The sequence below is a fragment of the Hypomesus transpacificus genome, chromosome 3, assembly GCF_021917145.1.
Source record: "Hypomesus transpacificus isolate Combined female chromosome 3, fHypTra1, whole genome shotgun sequence".
Lineage (NCBI taxonomy): Eukaryota > Metazoa > Chordata > Actinopteri > Osmeriformes > Osmeridae > Hypomesus > Hypomesus transpacificus.
In genome coordinates this window covers 5793324-5811003 of record NC_061062.1, presented here as the reverse complement: position 1 = coordinate 5811003, position 17680 = coordinate 5793324, and the positions used below count along the sequence as shown (strand labels likewise).

General features: G+C 46.1%; 4 protein-coding genes across 7 annotated transcripts in view; 1 reads left to right on the top strand and 3 right to left on the bottom strand.

The window, feature by feature from the left end:
- The window catches only part of sos2 (son of sevenless homolog 2 (Drosophila)), a 28489-nt gene extending 23723 nt beyond the window's left edge, over window positions 1-4766 (bottom strand). Inside the window, exons 1-2 of one of the 3 annotated variants that reach the window (XM_047046114.1) lie at window positions 4046-4766; window positions 3417-3565 (exon numbers count right to left, since the gene is read on the bottom strand). In XM_047046114.1, coding sequence (XP_046902070.1) covers window positions 3417-3500 — 84 coding nt within the window. In that variant the 5' untranslated portion in view covers window positions 3501-3565; window positions 4046-4766. Of the gene's footprint in view, window positions 1-3416 lie in introns of all 3 variants that reach the window. The other 2 variants (XM_047046124.1, XM_047046105.1) reach the window with 2 other exon arrangements.
- Window positions 4767-4976: 210 nt separating this feature from the next.
- l2hgdh (L-2-hydroxyglutarate dehydrogenase) lies at window positions 4977-9027 on the bottom strand. The gene is made up of 10 exons (XM_047046648.1): window positions 8805-9027; window positions 8276-8391; window positions 8012-8163; window positions 7079-7210; window positions 6791-6953; window positions 6672-6706; window positions 6377-6544; window positions 6025-6182; window positions 5772-5903; window positions 4977-5643 (listed from the first exon to the last, which is right to left on the bottom strand). Exons 1-10 carry the CDS (start codon window positions 8897-8899, stop codon window positions 5448-5450), a joined length of 1347 nt encoding a protein of 448 aa, XP_046902604.1. The 5' UTR covers window positions 8900-9027; the 3' UTR covers window positions 4977-5447.
- A 77-nt stretch (window positions 9028-9104) lies between these two features.
- Window positions 9105-11601, top strand: dmac2l (distal membrane arm assembly component 2 like). 2 transcript variants are annotated; one of them, XM_047046945.1, is made up of 5 exons: window positions 9105-9217; window positions 9502-9609; window positions 9962-10170; window positions 10672-10843; window positions 10960-11601. In XM_047046945.1, exons 2-5 carry the CDS (start codon window positions 9509-9511, stop codon window positions 11072-11074), a joined length of 597 nt encoding a protein of 198 aa, XP_046902901.1. In that variant the 5' UTR covers window positions 9105-9217; window positions 9502-9508; the 3' UTR covers window positions 11075-11601. The 2 variants fall into 2 exon arrangements, with proteins under 2 accessions (XP_046902901.1, XP_046902909.1); XM_047046953.1 differs by having other exon boundaries at window positions 9112-9217; window positions 10963-11601.
- cdkl1 (cyclin-dependent kinase-like 1 (CDC2-related kinase)) lies at window positions 11229-17451 on the bottom strand. The gene is made up of 10 exons (XM_047046749.1): window positions 17259-17451; window positions 16260-16500; window positions 15252-15373; window positions 14285-14357; window positions 13710-13800; window positions 13196-13396; window positions 12944-13026; window positions 12789-12845; window positions 12507-12668; window positions 11229-12304 (listed from the first exon to the last, which is right to left on the bottom strand). The coding sequence occupies exons 1-10, from the start codon at window positions 17336-17338 to the stop codon at window positions 12203-12205; spliced, it is 1212 nt and encodes a 403-aa protein (XP_046902705.1). The 5' UTR covers window positions 17339-17451; the 3' UTR covers window positions 11229-12202.
- Between the last annotated feature and the right edge of the window lie 229 nt (window positions 17452-17680).

Below are 17680 nucleotides of genomic sequence, written 5' to 3'. Positions count from 1 at the left end.
CTTCCTCTCCCCTCCCCCTTCCCGTTCACGTCGCACCCTTTCTCTCCCCGTCTCGCTCTCCCCTCCCTCCCTCCCTCCCTCCCCGCCACGAGGAGAGAGAGCAGTGGTCCCTGGGGGAGAGCAGAGGGCAGCAGACGGACACTGATGGAGCACCCAGCAGCAGCGCTCTCCTTCGGAGACCCTACGGCAGACAGGAGCTCAGCGCCCCTTTCAGAACGAGGAAGAGCACAGATTGACATCCCAACTTGCACAGTTAACAGACAACGGAGATAGATACCGTGTGTTTACAGTCGATTGGGGTGAAGCGCACAGAGATTTCCCCCTCACAACAGTCTGTTCCACGTATACTACTGTGCATAGTTTGTCCACTGGCACAGACACGACCATAATCAATCCAATTTGAAAAATGTTTGTCCACAGACGTATACTACTGCACATAGTGTGGACACAGACGTACTGCTGTACTACAGACGGTTAGGTACACATTGAGCAGCATGCAGTTTAGAAGGACACGGAGTAGCAGCAGGTGTTGCAGTTGTCTGGTAATAGAATTAGGGCTGTTTATATGGAGGGTAAACATTTTTCAAATTGGATTGATTATGGTCGTGTCTGTGCCAGTGGCTCAGGTTGCAGGTAATGGGAGCCGAGGAGGAGGGGCGGTTATTGCAGCCAAGCATGTGTCACCATGTGGGATTGAAGGGGATGACATCACCAACCATTACCATCAGACTGTCTGGGGAATCATGGGGCAGAGATCAAATCTCTCTCTCTCTCTCTCTCTCTCTCTCTCTCTCTCGCCATCTCTAGCGCTCTCATCTCCTCTCTCTCTCGCCATCTCTAGCGCTCTCATCTCCTCTCTCTCTCTCTCTCTCGCCATCTCTAGCGCTCTCATCTCCTCTCTCTCTCTCTCTCTCTCTCTCTCTCGCCATCTCTAGCGCTCTCATCTCCTCTCTCTTTCATCTACTGCTCCTTCCATCTCTCCTATCTACTGCTCTCTCTCCCTCACCACTACTACTCTACCTCTCCCGCTCTCTCCAATCTACTGTTATTTCTCCCTCGAGCGCTCTCTCTTGCCCTCTCTCTCCCTCTCTCTCTCTCTCTCCACGTCACTCGTACAATCCGTCCAACGTACATGTTTGCCGGTGATTGTAAGCTCCGGTGGGTGACCCCCCGTTGACCTGACCCAGTGACCCCCCCTCCCTCCGTGCTGCCTAGCATCTCTCAGCTCTATTTGCGGACGCCGAGCGCAGCGATGACGGACGTGATGGGAGGCGCTGGGAAGGACAGGACACGTGGGACCCCGGTCTGCCGCCCCCTCCGAGGTCCCGCCCGGGTCAGGTGCACAGGAAGCGTGCGTCGCCACGGCGCCCATCCTGTCTCATGTGCACACCCGTGTGCGTCGGCCACCCAGACGGCTGCTCTCTCCGGCAGGGGGGGCAGGGAGGAGAGGGGAGGCACCGTGGCAGAAACACAGACCGGCCCTCTCCCTTACTATGGGCCTGTGCTTCTCCCCACAGCGCCCTGCCATCATCGGCCCCTGTCGCTCTCTCAACATGGAGGTGGAATGAAACCGGAGCCGTCGCTCTGGCATCTCCTCCACGTGCCAGTGAAACAGCAGCAGAGCTGGAGAATGCACAGTTATTATTAACAGCAGTGTGTCGTGGCTCGATGACGCTCCAACGCAGCACCACACACACACACGAGCCGCGGCTACGTGAACCTCAGACACACCTCCGTGATCCTCAGACACACCGCCGTGATCCTCAGACACACCGCCGTGATCCTCAGACACACCTTTGTGATCCTCAGACACACCTCCGTGATCCTCAGACACACCTCCGTGATCCTCAGACACACCTCCGTGATCCTCAGACACACCTCCGTGGCCCCACCGCGGAGCATCTGGGGCCAAATGTCCCTGCGCACCTTCACAAACGCCACACTGGAACAGCCATGCAAGCCTGCGTGGTCTGTAGTTCAACTCGTCCTACTGCGTTCACGATGAGCCCTGGAGTCAGAGCCAGAAGGCTTCAGTCTTGAAGTGGCCTTATGGAAGTGTTATCTGTGACGCTCCACCTCCTCCCCTAAAACAGTGCCAAACCACGGACGCAGAGAGGAAATGTCTGCTGCCGGTTCTCTCTACCTAACATAAGAAAACCCCCTCTGGACAGCTGTAAAAAGGTGAGTCACAGCTCGTCAGAACCATAACAAACACGCTAGCCTGCGTCAATCCTTGACTGGTTCTCCCTTAGGCTGCGGCGTGACGCGTTGAAGCAGTGAAGCGTCACCACCACCACAGCACTGCCACCTGTTTGAGGTTCACCTGACTCAGCCTTCGTGAGCCACAAGGCCGCACTGGCCTCATCACTCTGACAGCGACGCTGGTTAATCAGTGGGACAACAACAGCCTGTGTTGAGATGATAACACGGACCGACAGCAGAACGCGTCGGTACAACCCTCTGCCTCTCGCGTTCGGCCGTGTCCTCTCTCCACGAGTGGCTCTCAAAAGCAGATGTCACGTCAGGCTCTGTGACTCCCCAAATAGATGAACATGTAAAACCACTCCAAAGCGTTTATAGTCAGATGAAGGAAAAGCATGGTCAAATATGGGCATCCACTGAGCCAACATGCCAACTGACGATGAACAAAACATCTGCACGGGTCATTCCAGTGTTTATCCTGCTCGTTTCCCTGTCCTCCACAGGTTTATATGCGCCACGACGGAAGGGTGAGAAGAGATGAACGATTAGATAGCTTTATCACCAGACGGTCGAGACAGTTTTATCACAGTCCAGCTGAAGACTCGGAGAGACAGATCAACTGGAGTTCAACAAGGAGAAAGGTGTTGAAAAGATGAGAAATCAACAAATATGGTGCTAAGTTGCACATGTCGGGTTTTTATATGCTTCCCGCCTTGAAAAATTCATTTGGGGGTTTCTGAAAATTGTTGTTGTCTCCAAGCAAATAAGCAATGAAACACAAGTAGCATGAATCAAATAGTGCATATTTACGTATAACTGAAACGTGGAAGCAAGCATGGAATTGAAAGTTACACGCGAGTTGGACCACCTTGTTTTCTCCACTTCTCAACTTGCCAAAGACATCAATAGTGACAAACTGACCATACTTATTTTAAGGAAGTACAGTGATGTGTGATTGTTAGGAAATCCAACATAACCACCGACTAAACTGCCAATTTATGTAGATTTTATGTTTAGAGCTGTCCAGTGCCTCTGGATATAATGTGCATCTTCTAGAACTGTCAAACAGCAGTTGTCATTGCAAAATTGTCCAGCCCCACCTGTGTAATTAAGTTGCCCACCTTTGTTCTCATGATTGGTTTGTTTAAGGGGTCATCACAATTAACCTGCAAACTTATGTTAGGCTTCATGACACGTCATTAGGATTTTGTTACCTTTCGCAACGCTTGCACGAAGAGGCCTCGCCATTTGTGACTGTTTTCGTCACTTGAAAAGTCGTATATTTGCTGCGGCTGCATGGCTGCGGCGGCGTCCTACGTTGCCGTGATCCGGACTGGATTGTCAGCATCGGCCCAAGATAGTCCTTGTGGGTGGGTCAGTCCAAGCACGGTGAAAATGTAGCTTAAAATACTAAACAAACAGTGAAAGCAAACCACACACCACGAAGTCCGGGTGTGAACGCTGGCTAGTGAGACCAGCAAATTAAGATCTCTAACGTTAGTAGGTAACTAACTTAATTGGCATTGACTAGCCAACTAGCTCGCGACATTGAAAATTCACGTAGCATATCGCCGTTCATACAAAAGTTACAATTTTGATTAGCAGATTAGGAAACAGTCAAGTGTCTGCTATATGGCTAGTTAACGTTAGCTATCCAGCTAGCCAACCAGCTAGCTAGGGTAGCTAGCCAACTACCACTAAGCTAGCTAATAAACAAGTTGCTGTGCAGCTAGCGAAGCTAATAGCTAGCTGTTAGCTAACTAGCTAGTAGACTGAAGCTGTCAGCTACTGTAAAGCCGCAAACTGTCAAAATTAAGTTTCTTGAACGAAGCAAAAAATTTACTTTTTAAATAGCTTTCAAATGATGTTAGCTATCTGGATAGCTACTACCAAGTTGATATATCGTAGCAAGGGCACATCTGTATGCACAGCAGGCTCCTTCTATCATGGCCTTGGAGCACTCTTGGTAATGTTGTGGCACCCTCATTCAAATCAAGAAGGAGACTTTCTCCTGTTTACTTCAAAAACGGTCATTTTGTCCGCGTCGGTCCACTGCGCCGAACAAGAATGAATCCACTTGTGAAGTTATAATCCGTGGCATATCTTAATGGCTTGTTCAATAAATTGCATAAAGGCGTTGAGGTGTTTTGTTATCGTTGATGTTCGCACAAACTCTCTGTGCGTCTGTCTGCCTGAATCTCGGCCTCCCACTTCGCTACACACTTTGCGCCGAGACCTGCCTAGACAGATGCTTTCGGTCTGCGTCTGCGTATGAAGATACCCAGTTCGGTTAATGCACGAGTCGGGAAGAAACTCGATTGAGGGTTTGCCGGTTACGAAAATGAAAATTCTTCATACAATCTATTAACGTACATTCTTTCGTTTTACGTCATCTAGAAACTAAGAAAAGCGAAACAAATGCTTGGATTTCACAGAATATCATCAAAGAACCAAACGAAGTTGGAATGGAACGGACCCTTTGCTTCAAGACTGTCCCTGATGAGTGAAATTAGATAAAGCAACAGCATTTTTTGAATTCCCTCAGTGTAATAAAAATGCAAACAGTGGTGATACTTCACAAAAAATCTGACGACCTTCAGTAGTCAGTTTTCTTGCAGGAAGACTGCCACCAAGTGGGCACATACTTTTTCTTGCTTTGAAAAAAGACAATGCAATAACTGAAATAATTGAAAGAAGAGTTGATTCAACGTGTCAAGGTGAACCTTTCAGAAAGCCAATACATCTCATCAGAGCAACAATATATTAATTTGAATGACAAGTTGTCTGTATATATATAATTTAATGATATCTAAAAACAAAGGTTCAAGTTTACCAGTTATTTGACACAACAGCATACATCAGTTCAGTAAAATATGGACACTGTAGCAGCATAAATCAAACCATTATCTGATATAAATCAGTAAGCCACTGATACATTTTCAGAAGCCAATCCAAGTCATATTTCAATGGTAATTTGTCATAGAAATATATATCAAAAATATATCTTCAAGTTATTAAATACAATCCATAATGTCTGGAACCAACTACATTTCATCCGTGTTGTTTACAAAAAAATATCTTTATCCATTACAATGATTTAATTATTAATGATCTCCAGGAAACTAGAAACAGGATTTTCTCTCCTCTGAGTACAAGGTAAAATATGTCAGTGTCCACATCATATACCCATGGAAGTGCTCAGGTTGCGAGCTCAAACCTCCCTCTTACAACAGTATCTGGTCTCTCTACAGTGCAAAGCGTTTCTCCACCTCATCTGCGATCATCTCTGCAATAGCCAGGGAGGAGGTGGCTGCAGGTGAGGGAGCATTGCGCACATGCAGTACTCTCCCACCCACATCCCCCACCCCGCCATCAAACACAAAGTCATCCACCAAGTTCCCCTCACGGTCCAGAGCTTGAGCACGTACCCCTGCGGGACCCCTGAAACAGACATCAAGCCCAATGACATAACCATGACAGAACAGTGCAGGAAGCAGTTTTGGTTCCTCCTGAATAAATGTACTTTTTCAATGATACTTATAGTGTTAATTGAGGCTAATGGTGCTTACCTGAGCACATCACTCAGAGAGAGCTCTGGGATGTATTTCTGCAGGATTTTGACCTGAGCACCAATAAACAGCCCCCTGTACATCTCTCCAACACCATACACCATGTTCTTCAGCACTAGTTTTTGGAGGCCTCTGTAAATTAGAGCCGCACCATTTAGTGATAGAGAATACAGTATATTAATTATTCAACAAGGATGAAGGAGAGTCATATTGTGACTGCCTAATGAGAACACTACCATGTACTGTATGTTACCTGAAAGAAATCGCATCTCCAAAGTCTCTGATATTAAAGTCATTCACTTTGTAGCCCTCCCGTTTGAAGGCTAAGACGGCGTTGGGACCAAGCCAAACGCTGCCATCCATACGAGGAGTGAAGTGAACTCCAAGGAATGGGAAACGAGGATCCGGGACCTACACACATACAGCTTTTCATCAGGTATTCATTTAGCCAACGCTTTCATCAAAAGCCAAAGAGAGGAGGGGATTTTAACTTGTGAACTCTTGATCTGCAGTCAAATGCTCCACCTCTGAGCTGTAATGATTTCTCCCCTAACTCAGGGTGATCTGAAACAGCTTTCGAGTGCACTTAAACATTCAGTACTAACCGGGTAGATATTGCCCTTAACGAGGTAGTGCTTTTCTGGCTTTAGGACCAGGTAGTCCCCCCTGAAAGGCACGATCCTGGGCTCTGGGCTGCAGCCAGAGATCTGGGACAGGCGGTCAGAGTACAGGCCTCCGCAGGTCAGGACGTAGCGGCATCTCACCTCCCTGCCCTGGGGGTACAGCACACACACAGCTTCAAAATCATCATGCTTTCTTTCTCTCCGTAACAGATGTATACATTTTGTCTCTCTCTTTCTCACTCTCCTTATCTTCTATACGCAGACAGTAGTTGCCTACCTTTGTTTCTCGGATGACAATGGGATATTTAATTCCTGAAAAAAGCAATATTAATCAGTGAGGACACCGTTTGAGTGTATTTGTTTACAGAGTGCCGGGGTCTACGTAAGTCAACACACCCTCAGTGCTAGCAGGTGAGCTCTCTCTGGCCATGACCATGTCGCTGGCCTCATATTCAGTCACCACTGTCCCTCCGGCCTCTTGGAAGTCTCTTCCGTAGGTCAGAGACACTAGTCTCCAGTCTACAATGCCAGTGTAGGGAGAATCCAAGGCCATCACTCCCTGGAAAGACAACTCACGATTACATTCATACATACTGGATTGATGTATTTAGACTTAATCCGGATCTGTTATCATCAACAGTGTCAAGCACAAAAGCAACCTCTAAAAATGACCTGGTCCCTCACCCTGCAGTACGGCTCGCGCTCCCGGATCCCCCTGGCATCAATCACGCTGAGGTCACGCACTTTGTTCTTCAGCCCCCGCTCGTACAGGGCTTGGAGTCTGGGGACCTCCTCTTGTTGCACGGCAACGATGAGCTGTCGAAACAAGCACACCCCTCATGACGAAGCAACAACACCTAAGCAAAAACACCCAAACAACACTCCCACAATGCCCCACACGAGCGTCAACGCCCGGTTGCATTGAAATTGAATTTGAAGCAGACGCCCGCCCGCTCCGCTGTAGTGGACACGCACCATTAGGCCTACACTGCGTTGACCAGGCCAACATTAAAGAGTGAATTGCAGTGAAAACCGGTTTCCCAAATTTTGGCTAATTAGTGCTTTGGACATTTACATTTAGTCATTTGGCAGACGCTCTTATCCAGAGCGATTTACAGTAAGTACAGGGACATTCCCCCGAGGTAAGTAGGGTGAAGTGCCTTGCCCTAGGACACAACGTCATTCGGCACGGCCGGGAATCGAACCGGCAAACTTCTGATTAATAGCCTGATCCCCTAACCGCTCAGCCACCGGACTCCCTATGCAGCACACCTGTTACTATGAGGGCACAATGGGTTGATACATTATTAGGTTGTTCATGTGCGCACAATCCCAAATTAAGAATCTATGAAGACAAACGTGTAATTGGTCGTTCGTTAATCTGAGAAACGTTGCGTAGGCCTACGTTGTTTTCCCGTTTTCTCGGTATGCATACTTTTACGGATGAATTTACATTGAGTTTGATATGTGGCTCCTAAAGAAGAGAATTTCTTCAATTCAAAGGGTCAACTTGTGTTTACCATGCACTGTTTACCAATCAAGTCAACAAACTTTTGTCTAGTCCTCAAGGAGTGCATATGGATAGCTTGGATTATTTGGCATCCTGTAGTTACATACCTTCCCACATCTCTTGTAAGGAATGCCCTTCTTTTCTAAGTAGTCGTAGGCTAGGGTGGCCCCTCGCACACACAGTCTGGCCTTCAGGGAACCGGGGGTGTAGTAGATCCCACTGTGGATGACTCCACTGTTGTGTCCACTCTGGTGCATGGCTGCTTGTCCGAGTAGCACAAATAAGAGGTGTGGATATGAGACAGACAAGACATCTACAGTCATGCAAAGCAGAAATGTCCCCGTGCTACAATCCTCCCCATCCCTACTCACCCAACTCTTTCTCCTTCTCCAGCAAAACAAAGCTCAGTGTGGGATGTCTGAGAATGAGCTCCCTGGCTGTGGCCAGACCAACAATGCCACCACCCACCACAGCCACATCATAAGCACTGAAAGGAAAATGAACAGTCACTGTTGGCTGGGGAGAATCCCAAGACCCACAACAGTTTTGTTTGTCCAGTTCCATGAGGAGAGAGGGACCATAAGGCCTCGGACCCTGCAACACCTCGCTGTTCTGCAACGGTCAAAATGTTTTGTTATAGGAGGCAGGTTAACGGGCACTACGTGCGTGCGTGACATTTTTGCCAAGACAAGAGAACTTTGGTCTTTCCTCCGGGAACCCGTTATAACTGCAGTTACGGAACAGAAGTTCAGCTAACTATAGTTTTGGTACAGTTCTTCACAATTGTCCTAGAGATGAAAGAGCTGCATATTTCCTTTGCTCAGTGTAGACAACGTAAAGGCAACCACAGCAACAAATGTTATTCAAACCATGGCAAAACGCACACTATAGCCTACTCACTTGTGAAGGTGTCTCGCTGTAATACAGCACGTCGAGAGCTTTGGTTGTGTAGCCAGTAACGCAGCGACTGCACTCGTTTTTAAAGTCCAAATCATTACGGTCGTTACTAAAGACCTTATGCTTCAAAAACCATTATCCTGATAATAGAACTACTTGCTACCATAAACCTGTCATTACTGAACCTCGCAGGTTAGCTCTCTGCTGTCAGGACGCTCGAAGCTCCACCCACTTGATGCCCCACCCACCTTGACGTACACCAATAGGATAGCGCGCTGTAGGTGCGTGCTCGGGTTAAAGGTCAGATTTATCGAACTGCGTTAGTGACGACTGACTATTGACTGTGTGCAACAAACCAACAGTCTGATAGAAACCCAGGAGAAATACAAACGTCGACAGCTTTCTTGTGAATTGAGGTTAGCCAATGTATATTACGTAGAACTGCGTTTGAGTGTTATGCAACGCAGGTAGCCTTTCATGTTTTGTAAGAAAAATGTATGTAAACGATTGAAACATTAGAGAAGCTGCATGTCAGCAGGGGATCTGGCGAAGGGCTTGTCTGCAGACAAGCAGGTGGATTACAGTTAGCATGTAAAGTAGATGTCTTACAACTACTTAGTTAGTTTGCATTGGCGATGTTTCAATGTAGGAACAGTAAACAGTGTATTTAAAACAAAACGTATTTTAATGTCATTTTTAGGTTCAAAATGAGGCTGTTGTCAAAAGCAGCCCAGACTGCATTTTCCCGGAGGTCTGGACCAAACACTACCAGGGGGTTCTGGGGCTGGCTCAATGCCGTGTTCAACAAGTGAGTGACCTTCACCAAGCACTTAGACAACAATGTTTTATTATATTTAAATAAATAAATAAATACAACCTGGAATACTGTTTTTTTTTTACCGATAGTTGTTGAAATACTTTGTAAATTGCATGACAGTAGCAAGTTCGTTACCAGACTAAACCCAGTACTAAACTCCTCACTGCAGGTTTTTCAGGTTTTAACAATGCAATAGAAAAACGACAAATCCTTATTTCACCAAAAAGCATGATCCAATTAAACATTACCATTTATCCATTAAACTACAGCCATACAATACAAATTGCATGAGGCTATGAGACTGTTCAGTGGTCATGCTCTGCTGTTTAATCTGGGTCCTCAGGGTTGACCATGAGCGTATGAAGGCCGTGGGTCCGGACCGGGCAGCTGCAGAGTGGTTGCTGAGATGTGGGGCCAAAGTGAGGTTCCAGGGGTTCGACCGCTTTCATCACGATTACAACGGGCTCCCCACTGGTCCCCTGGGACGATACAAGATCCAGGCCATCGATGCCACAGAGTCCTGCATCATGCACCAGGGGTTCGATCACCTGGGTGGGTTCAGCGCTCAGACAGACACGTTTTGATCTTGCTTTGTTGTTCTAAAGGGGGCTTTAATATGAAGCCGTTAACGATATCGCTCAGTTGTGGAATACGCAACAGGGATCCTTTATACTGGTTTATCTGTAATAGCAAAAATCAGCAGTCAACTAACAATCAAATGGAATTCTAAATCAATTAGTTTAGTGCTATGGCTTGTGATCTGTCGCACAAACTCCTCAAGTTGTCTTGACGATTCAGCTCAAAACACGACACCAGGCTGTGTTCTGGGGCATGCGAGGTGAAAGCCGCTCTCTCCCAGACAGTGTAGCCTCCAGTGACGTCAGCTAGCGGGATGTTTTACACCCGTAAGAGAGACTTCTCGGCGTCATCTGTGACCCTGTGTCAGGTGTCATGCCAGGCCAAGCCTTTCTGGGTTCACAGTTGAAACTAGAGTTGAGAGGACGCGGCGGTCAGTCGGTGGACGTTCTGAACGCATTTCTTTCTGCTTCATAGACGGCTTGCAGTATTTGGAGGAAATCAAGTTCAACAAGTGCATTTATATTGAGGATGCCTGTCTGGAGAAGCTGAGCTCAGTGGAGAACCTGCAGGACAGCTTGCATGCTCTGGAGGTGGTTTCCTGTGGTAACGTGACAGATAAGGGCGTCATTGCTCTGCACAAGCTCCGGTGAGTGTGTTTGACATCCATTCGAGCGACAGAGCACCTTTTTGTCAGTGACGTCATACCTCTCATTCAGTCATGTTAGTAATTTCTATTTTATGCTGGGATGGTACAACCCAAAGGAGGCTGGAGACGTTATTTCTCAGTGACCTGCCTGGGCTGAAGGAGAAGGACAAGACTGTGGAGAGGTTACAGACGGCTCTGCCCCGCCTGGAAATAGACCTGGACCTTGACTAGCGTGACTCCCTGTGCATCCCAGTCCTGGGTTCAGAGGGGCTTAGCCAGCAGCAGGGGCTGTCGTGGAGCCTGTGGCCATCACAGGTGCCATGACAACATGATAGAAGCTCCCTCCGAAGCTGATGTGGGGGGGAAGAATGGGGAAGGCTGAGGCTTTCATTATACAGCACTTTATTCCACTGACTTCAACGTAGTTTGACAGATTTGCCTATCCTAGTCTTTTTTCGGCATTCGTCGTATCAAGCACAACCATACAAAAAGTACATCGAGGAAGATATCTACGTGAAAAAATGGAGGATGACAACGAATCATTAGTCATTTAAACCAGGATTAATTTGGCATTTCATTGTGTCAGGTGGAAGATACATGGCTAGTTAAATCCTTAGCACCTTATTTGAGGAATCGTTACTACATGAAGAATTGTTTTGTTTTATTTACTGCATGTACCACATTTCAGAGAACAGTCTAAAGTGCAGTAAACAGTCTGGCTTTTAGACATTATTTTGAATAAAACAAGATGGACTTTGCTGGCTATACCATGTTTTAACTATTTGATGACGGTAAATTGAAACACATTATTATAACTTACTGAAGACAATCAGTATTAACCAAAACAAGTCAGTTTGCCACCAAGAAACATCACTTACTCAATATATAAAAGACATTTGGCAAACAAGATAAGGCAGTATGTCATGATGTAATTCTACACAAACACCTACAAAGCAGAGCAGATTTTCTGCTCGTTGTCATTCTAAATAGTCACACAAAATACAACTAAATAGGCCTTAAATACAGGCAAAGCCACTGAGAAATGGTACTTCCAGTAATTGTACTTTTAGGGTCAAGTTGGTGGTATTCGAAGAATTGTTAACATATATGCTCAGAGGGTAAAACAGCCAGGCTCCACTCCTGAAGGTTCTCACTGTGGTCGGACAGGAAATCCTCCAAGATCCTGACATGACAGTTCAGTATTACACAAGTGCATAGAATGACATCATAACCAGGAGACACACCTGCACGCCCAATCAAAACCATGGATCTTCTGACTGTTTCCCAGGGCTATCCTGCACTGACTGAAAAGCTTATCATGGTTGTAAATATTGACGTAGCAACAGGGATGCAGTATACTCAGATGTTAGGGAAGTGGTAGTTGAACTTTCGTAAGTTGTTGTAGTATTTCTTGTTGTCCAGAGCTGGAAAGATGCTGCTACTTGTCAGCTGTGGTAAGTACTGGAAAGGTGAAAAGAAGTTACTTTAGAAGTCAGCGCAAACATCCCTGAAAACCACTGTCCAAGCACACAACATACCAGAAAGTATAACAAAACAGTAGATACAATTTCTTCTAAAACGTAAAAAAAACCACTGTCAAAGCAACACTTCTTCGCACGAGATCATTTCAAACAGCAGTTCCTGATGCGGTCATGTTCCTCACCCCGGGGGGAAGGTGTTTCCGCGTGATGCGTGAGCGCCTCCTGGTGGCACGGTCGAGCTCGCGCGAGGCGCTCTCGCTCTTCTCCCGCTGGGTGTCGAAGTAGGGGTGCTCCAGCAGCTGCCCGCAGGTCAGACGCTCCAGAGGGTCCATCCGCAGGCAGCCCTGGGGTCAGAGGTCAAGGAGAGAGGTCAGTCGAGTTAGGGGGGAAAACAGCAACAAAAAAAGAGGGAGAATCATGGGAGAAGATGCAAAGTTTGTTTTCACATTGTGGTTAAAGTGTACCTTCATAAGACTTAGTGCTTGATATGAGATATGAGGATATCTCTGCTCCAGAGGTTCCTTTAAAGAGACATACACAAAAAAACAAAACTTTTCATACTGACAGTTGTTTTTGCTTAATATTAACCAAACTGGAAAAAAGGTGATCTGGAACTCACCATCTCTTGTGGTTCTGGAATGGAAACTCCACTGAAGAACTGGTTATTACTGAAAACCTGCTGGTGTCGAAGGGTCAGATCTCCTGCACACGACAGAAAAAACCATCTCTCCGACAACTGAGATGACCTCAATAAATAAGACTTCACATTCGCACTCTTAGAGAGATGCTCATTTCATGCATCGAAGGAATACAAACGAATGACCAAAAAAAGAGGGTCAAGGAGTGAAAACCACACCAACAGTCCCCCTACCCAGAGTCTTTCTAATGAGGTACAGCTGGTCCATGTCGGACTTCCCGGGCCAGAGCGGAACCCCGGAGAGCAGCTCAGCGAAGACGCAGCCCACCGCCCACACGTCGACGGGGGGGCCGTACTGGGTGTCCCCCACCAGCAGCTCCGGGGCCCGGTACCAGCGCGTCGCCACGTAGTCTGTGTAGTAGTCACACGGGCCGGCTGAGGGGAAACAGAACAGGCATGACACGTCAACGACAGGGTCACAGCAGAGGCACAACCTATGACGGAAGAAATTACACGTTTCCAATACCAAATTCGCAGCTATGGTACAAAACACACACAAAACGAGTTTTAAATGCAACAAACAGGGCACCAAACACACAAGGGAACGTTTAAATGAAATCCCTCTCAGTTCAATGGAGAGGGAATGGATGGAATGTTGTGGTTGCAGTACACTTAGTGTCCACCAGGTGGAAGTGGCACAAACAGGAGTCTTCTACAGGAGCATTACATTCAGACATGAAACACCTACTCAGTATTCTGGCAAATCCAAAGTCGCAGAGCTTGATGACCTGGTGTTTCGTGATAAGAATGTTCTCTGGTTTAACATCTCTGTGAATGCACTGCAACAAAGTGAGACAATGCAGTTAGTCACTGAATGACCTTCAGAACCAAGTGGACTGTTCCAACTATCAGCCCTTCTGGGAGTTTAAATAGCACCTGTGGTCTCGGAATAAGTCTGTGATGCAGACGCGTTTGTGAGAAGCTAAAAAACGAATCAGACGTTGACTCCCCAGACTGTTAAAAGGGCCCTGCCGCTGTGTCCCTGTGATACATTAACTACTGGTCAGCGAGGAGAAAAGAATTCCAGTAAAAGAGAACAATTAACCCATGTCGGCTGCCAGGGAGGACAGGATGATATTGAAATAGCTGAAAAGTGAAGTGAAGTGGATTTTAAGAGTTGGGGAAAACGACTCCAAGAGTGCTAAACTACATAGGCCTAACTCCTGGATAGTAAAAGGTCGACAGTAGTCACAAAGACTGAAAAGAATTCAAACAGTGTTCGTGTCTCTCCTTGTAAAAGCGAGCAGACAGATAACTACTTACATTCTGTTTGTGGCAGAAGTTGACGGCTTGGAGTGTTTGCCAGGTAATACTCTTCACCAGGTGTTCCGGAACACTGTGGGTCAAACACAAACAGTCAGGAAGGCAGCAGCCAGCATCCAGGCTGGGTCTCTCTCCTGTTCCTCTGGTTCTTGAGGGGAGGAACTGGAGGCCAGTTAAGGGCCCTGCTATTGTGACTGGGCTGCCTGAGGCTTTGTTGATACAGGGTCTATCTATCAGCGTTGCCTGGGTTATGGCTAAATCGAGGCTTGTGACTGGCAATTAATAACCACCTCATTCCCCTGGCTGTGGCCCCTCCCCCCCCCCCCCCCCTCCCCCAGGCTGGGGGTACCTCCTGGGGTACCAACACCACGGACAGAGTACAAATTTCGGAGAGCGCCTCAGAACCCCTGCAGCTAGCAGCCCTGCCAGCTATGGCCGTCTGGGAGTGTGCATCACTGTAAACATTCCACAACCACCAGGACAGCCTCCTTGGCAACAGTCAAACACTGAAGCCACCACGGAGCAGTGTAGTGTACACTAAAACGAATGCACGAGGTTCGGATAGAATAGTACCATACTTAGTGTACACTGATAGAATGCAGCTGATTCTTCATGTCTTTCTGCACGCAGCCTGTCAGACACCTAAAAGGATTATAACAAGCGGATAGTCCTCTGCTTCTCTCCACGTCAACACCTTGTACTTTACAATGCCTGCAGTGTACGGGGATGAAGTACTCTGTGTAAAAGGGGAACTGGGGGGAGGTTTGGGTGTGTACTTTAGTCATGTAGAGAGCACCAAAGGAGTGCATTTCCTGTAGTCTAACGGCTGGTTGGATGAAGTAACTTGCGTTAGTGATCATTAGGAAGCAGGCATACTATCTTTCCATGACTAAAGATGTGGGTGTAGTCAGTGGTAAACACAATGTGTGTTTCTGTGTTCCTGAGTGCACGCATGCGTGTGTCTCACCCTCTGGGGTAGCGGTCCAGCTCATTGAGGACTGTGTGGTCACAATACTCAAAAACCAGGTGCAGCTTCCGTTTACGTCGAAACACCTCAATCAAGTTCACCAGGTTGGAGTGTTTCAGTTGCTGGGTAGAGTAGAAACAAAAACACCATACAGTTTTACACAGTATAGGGCCTACTTGCAGCACAAGGGACGATTGCAAGAAATACGTTGTTCTCAATGGACATAGCTGTATAAATTAAAGTTAATTAAAACCTTACACAGCCCTGTGCATAGGCTGTGTTCAACAGAGCAGCGATACTGAGCAATGTTTGTGACAGATAAAGTAATCAATGCATTTTATGTTTAGTTTGTTCAGGCAAGCTTCCACACGCCTAACCAAACAAACTCGAAACAAAACAGCCTTTACAAACAGTTATAAACAGCTGCCTGCCATGGTGACCTATCTCCATCCGAACCTGTTTAGGAGAAATGACAGGAGCCCTGTGATGACTCATCAAGCTACTGGCTGACAGCAACAATACTATCTGGTGTATTTTTCAAAATATAACCCTTAAGATACCTCTGAATAAAAAAATAAAAATAAACACGATAATGACTTTATGACTGGACAATATAATAAATACTCAGTTCTAAAATTAATATTACATTATTTTATTAAAATGAAAACTTGTGCTGAAACCAGAGAAAGATGCTTGTTTCAAACTTGCACAATGTAGGCTATCCTTGTTTCAGACCATAATTAGAGCGATATTCAAATGTGGGTGAAACTTTATGAAGTGTAAGGGCGGTTTAACCCTGTTAACTGTTAACTGTTTAACTCTGTTGTTTTCCAGAGTCAAAACCGTCAAAACAAGTCTTGATGGGGTTTTAACAGAAGCTATTCAGAAAGGTCAGCGCCTTAAAACGGCGTGAGAAACTCGCCGCCATGGACAGCTAGGGTTCGCCTCCCTAGCTCAAGGGAAAGATGGTTTAGTCGGAGAGAAAATACAATTCCAAGGCTGTGTTACCTTTAGCATCCTAATTTCTCTCAACGCAATCTTCTTAATGATGGGGTCGTCTTCGGACTCAACGAACTTCTTAATTGCCACAATTTGTCCGTTGTCTTTGTTCCTGCACTTGAAGACTACTCCGTAGGATCCTTCTCCAATCTTTCCTATTTTCTCATACTTCTCCATGCTGGGGCAGGGCAAGGAGCACTCACAGTTCATCAGCAGATTCACACCTTCACCCCGGAGCACACAGACCAGCCTAAAGGAGTTACACATCAACTTTTAAAATAGCAGTATATGTAGGCTTATTCATTTATTTCTTTCATTTGTTTTTTTTTCGGTCTTGTTCAGCAGCTAAAAAACGCTTTAACAAAGGGTAACTGTCAAATTAAATGTCTTAATGTAGTCTGTGTCAGCATCTGATACAACAATAAATACCAAGCAATAGGTTAAAAGCATAGAAAATACAATCCAGCGGGTTAAACATTTTAAAGCAAACTCATTGCGCACAATAACCATTTTAATGGTAACAATTATATCACGTAATATAGCCTACAGTGCTGTGTTACTGTCCATGGACTTCTAACGTAAACATGTTGGACAAGATTCTCAAGAGAGCTCCAGGAAACGCTACACCTGCCTCTGAACAGTTATTGCGTAACGAAAACATTTGCATTGCAAAGTATACGCTCTTAGATAAACATAGCCTACAGCATTTGAAAGTAGCGTATGTGGACCAAAAATCATGCTGTAATTAGATTAAATCAAAGTTCCTCACTTCTTAAGCCCCGGTATCTTATGCCATAAAAGCTGAACAAGTCGGCTAAACAGTGTAATAACCGTGAGTGAAAGAACAGCCTGCTGAAATCTAAAGACAATACTGTAATTTGTCAAAACAAAAGAAAATAAAGTTTAATCTCAACACATTAAACAATCATTTTAACAGTGTCATTTCATAATAGGATACTCGAATAACCACCTGTTGATGGATAGTAAAAATCAATGTAAAAAACTTACGAGGTGTCGTTTTGACGGTCAGCTACAAGAGATGCTTGGAGCGCGCAGAGTTGACATGCATATTCTGAGCGGATGAGCATTCAGTTCTGTAAATGTAGCAAGCAAACGTTTTCCCTCTCAGCCTGGTCCCCATAGGAACTGGATGACCGACTCCGCCTCTTCTGTACGGCGCAGTTTGATGTAGAGCGGAGGGTTGGCACCAGTGGGCGGCCCCGGCATGATGAATACACTAATTGAGGGTTTGAGTTTCCATGTGGTGTTTACAAATTGAAGGTAGCACTTTCCATGGCTGTGATGGTTTAGCGAACAAAGGCTTGTGGTCATTGAGCCATTTGATCATAAGCATTTTGGTCGGGTCGAATTTTCTTTGTTATAGGGTGTTGCAGATTCGATCCAAATTGTTACAAACTGCTGTCATGCCT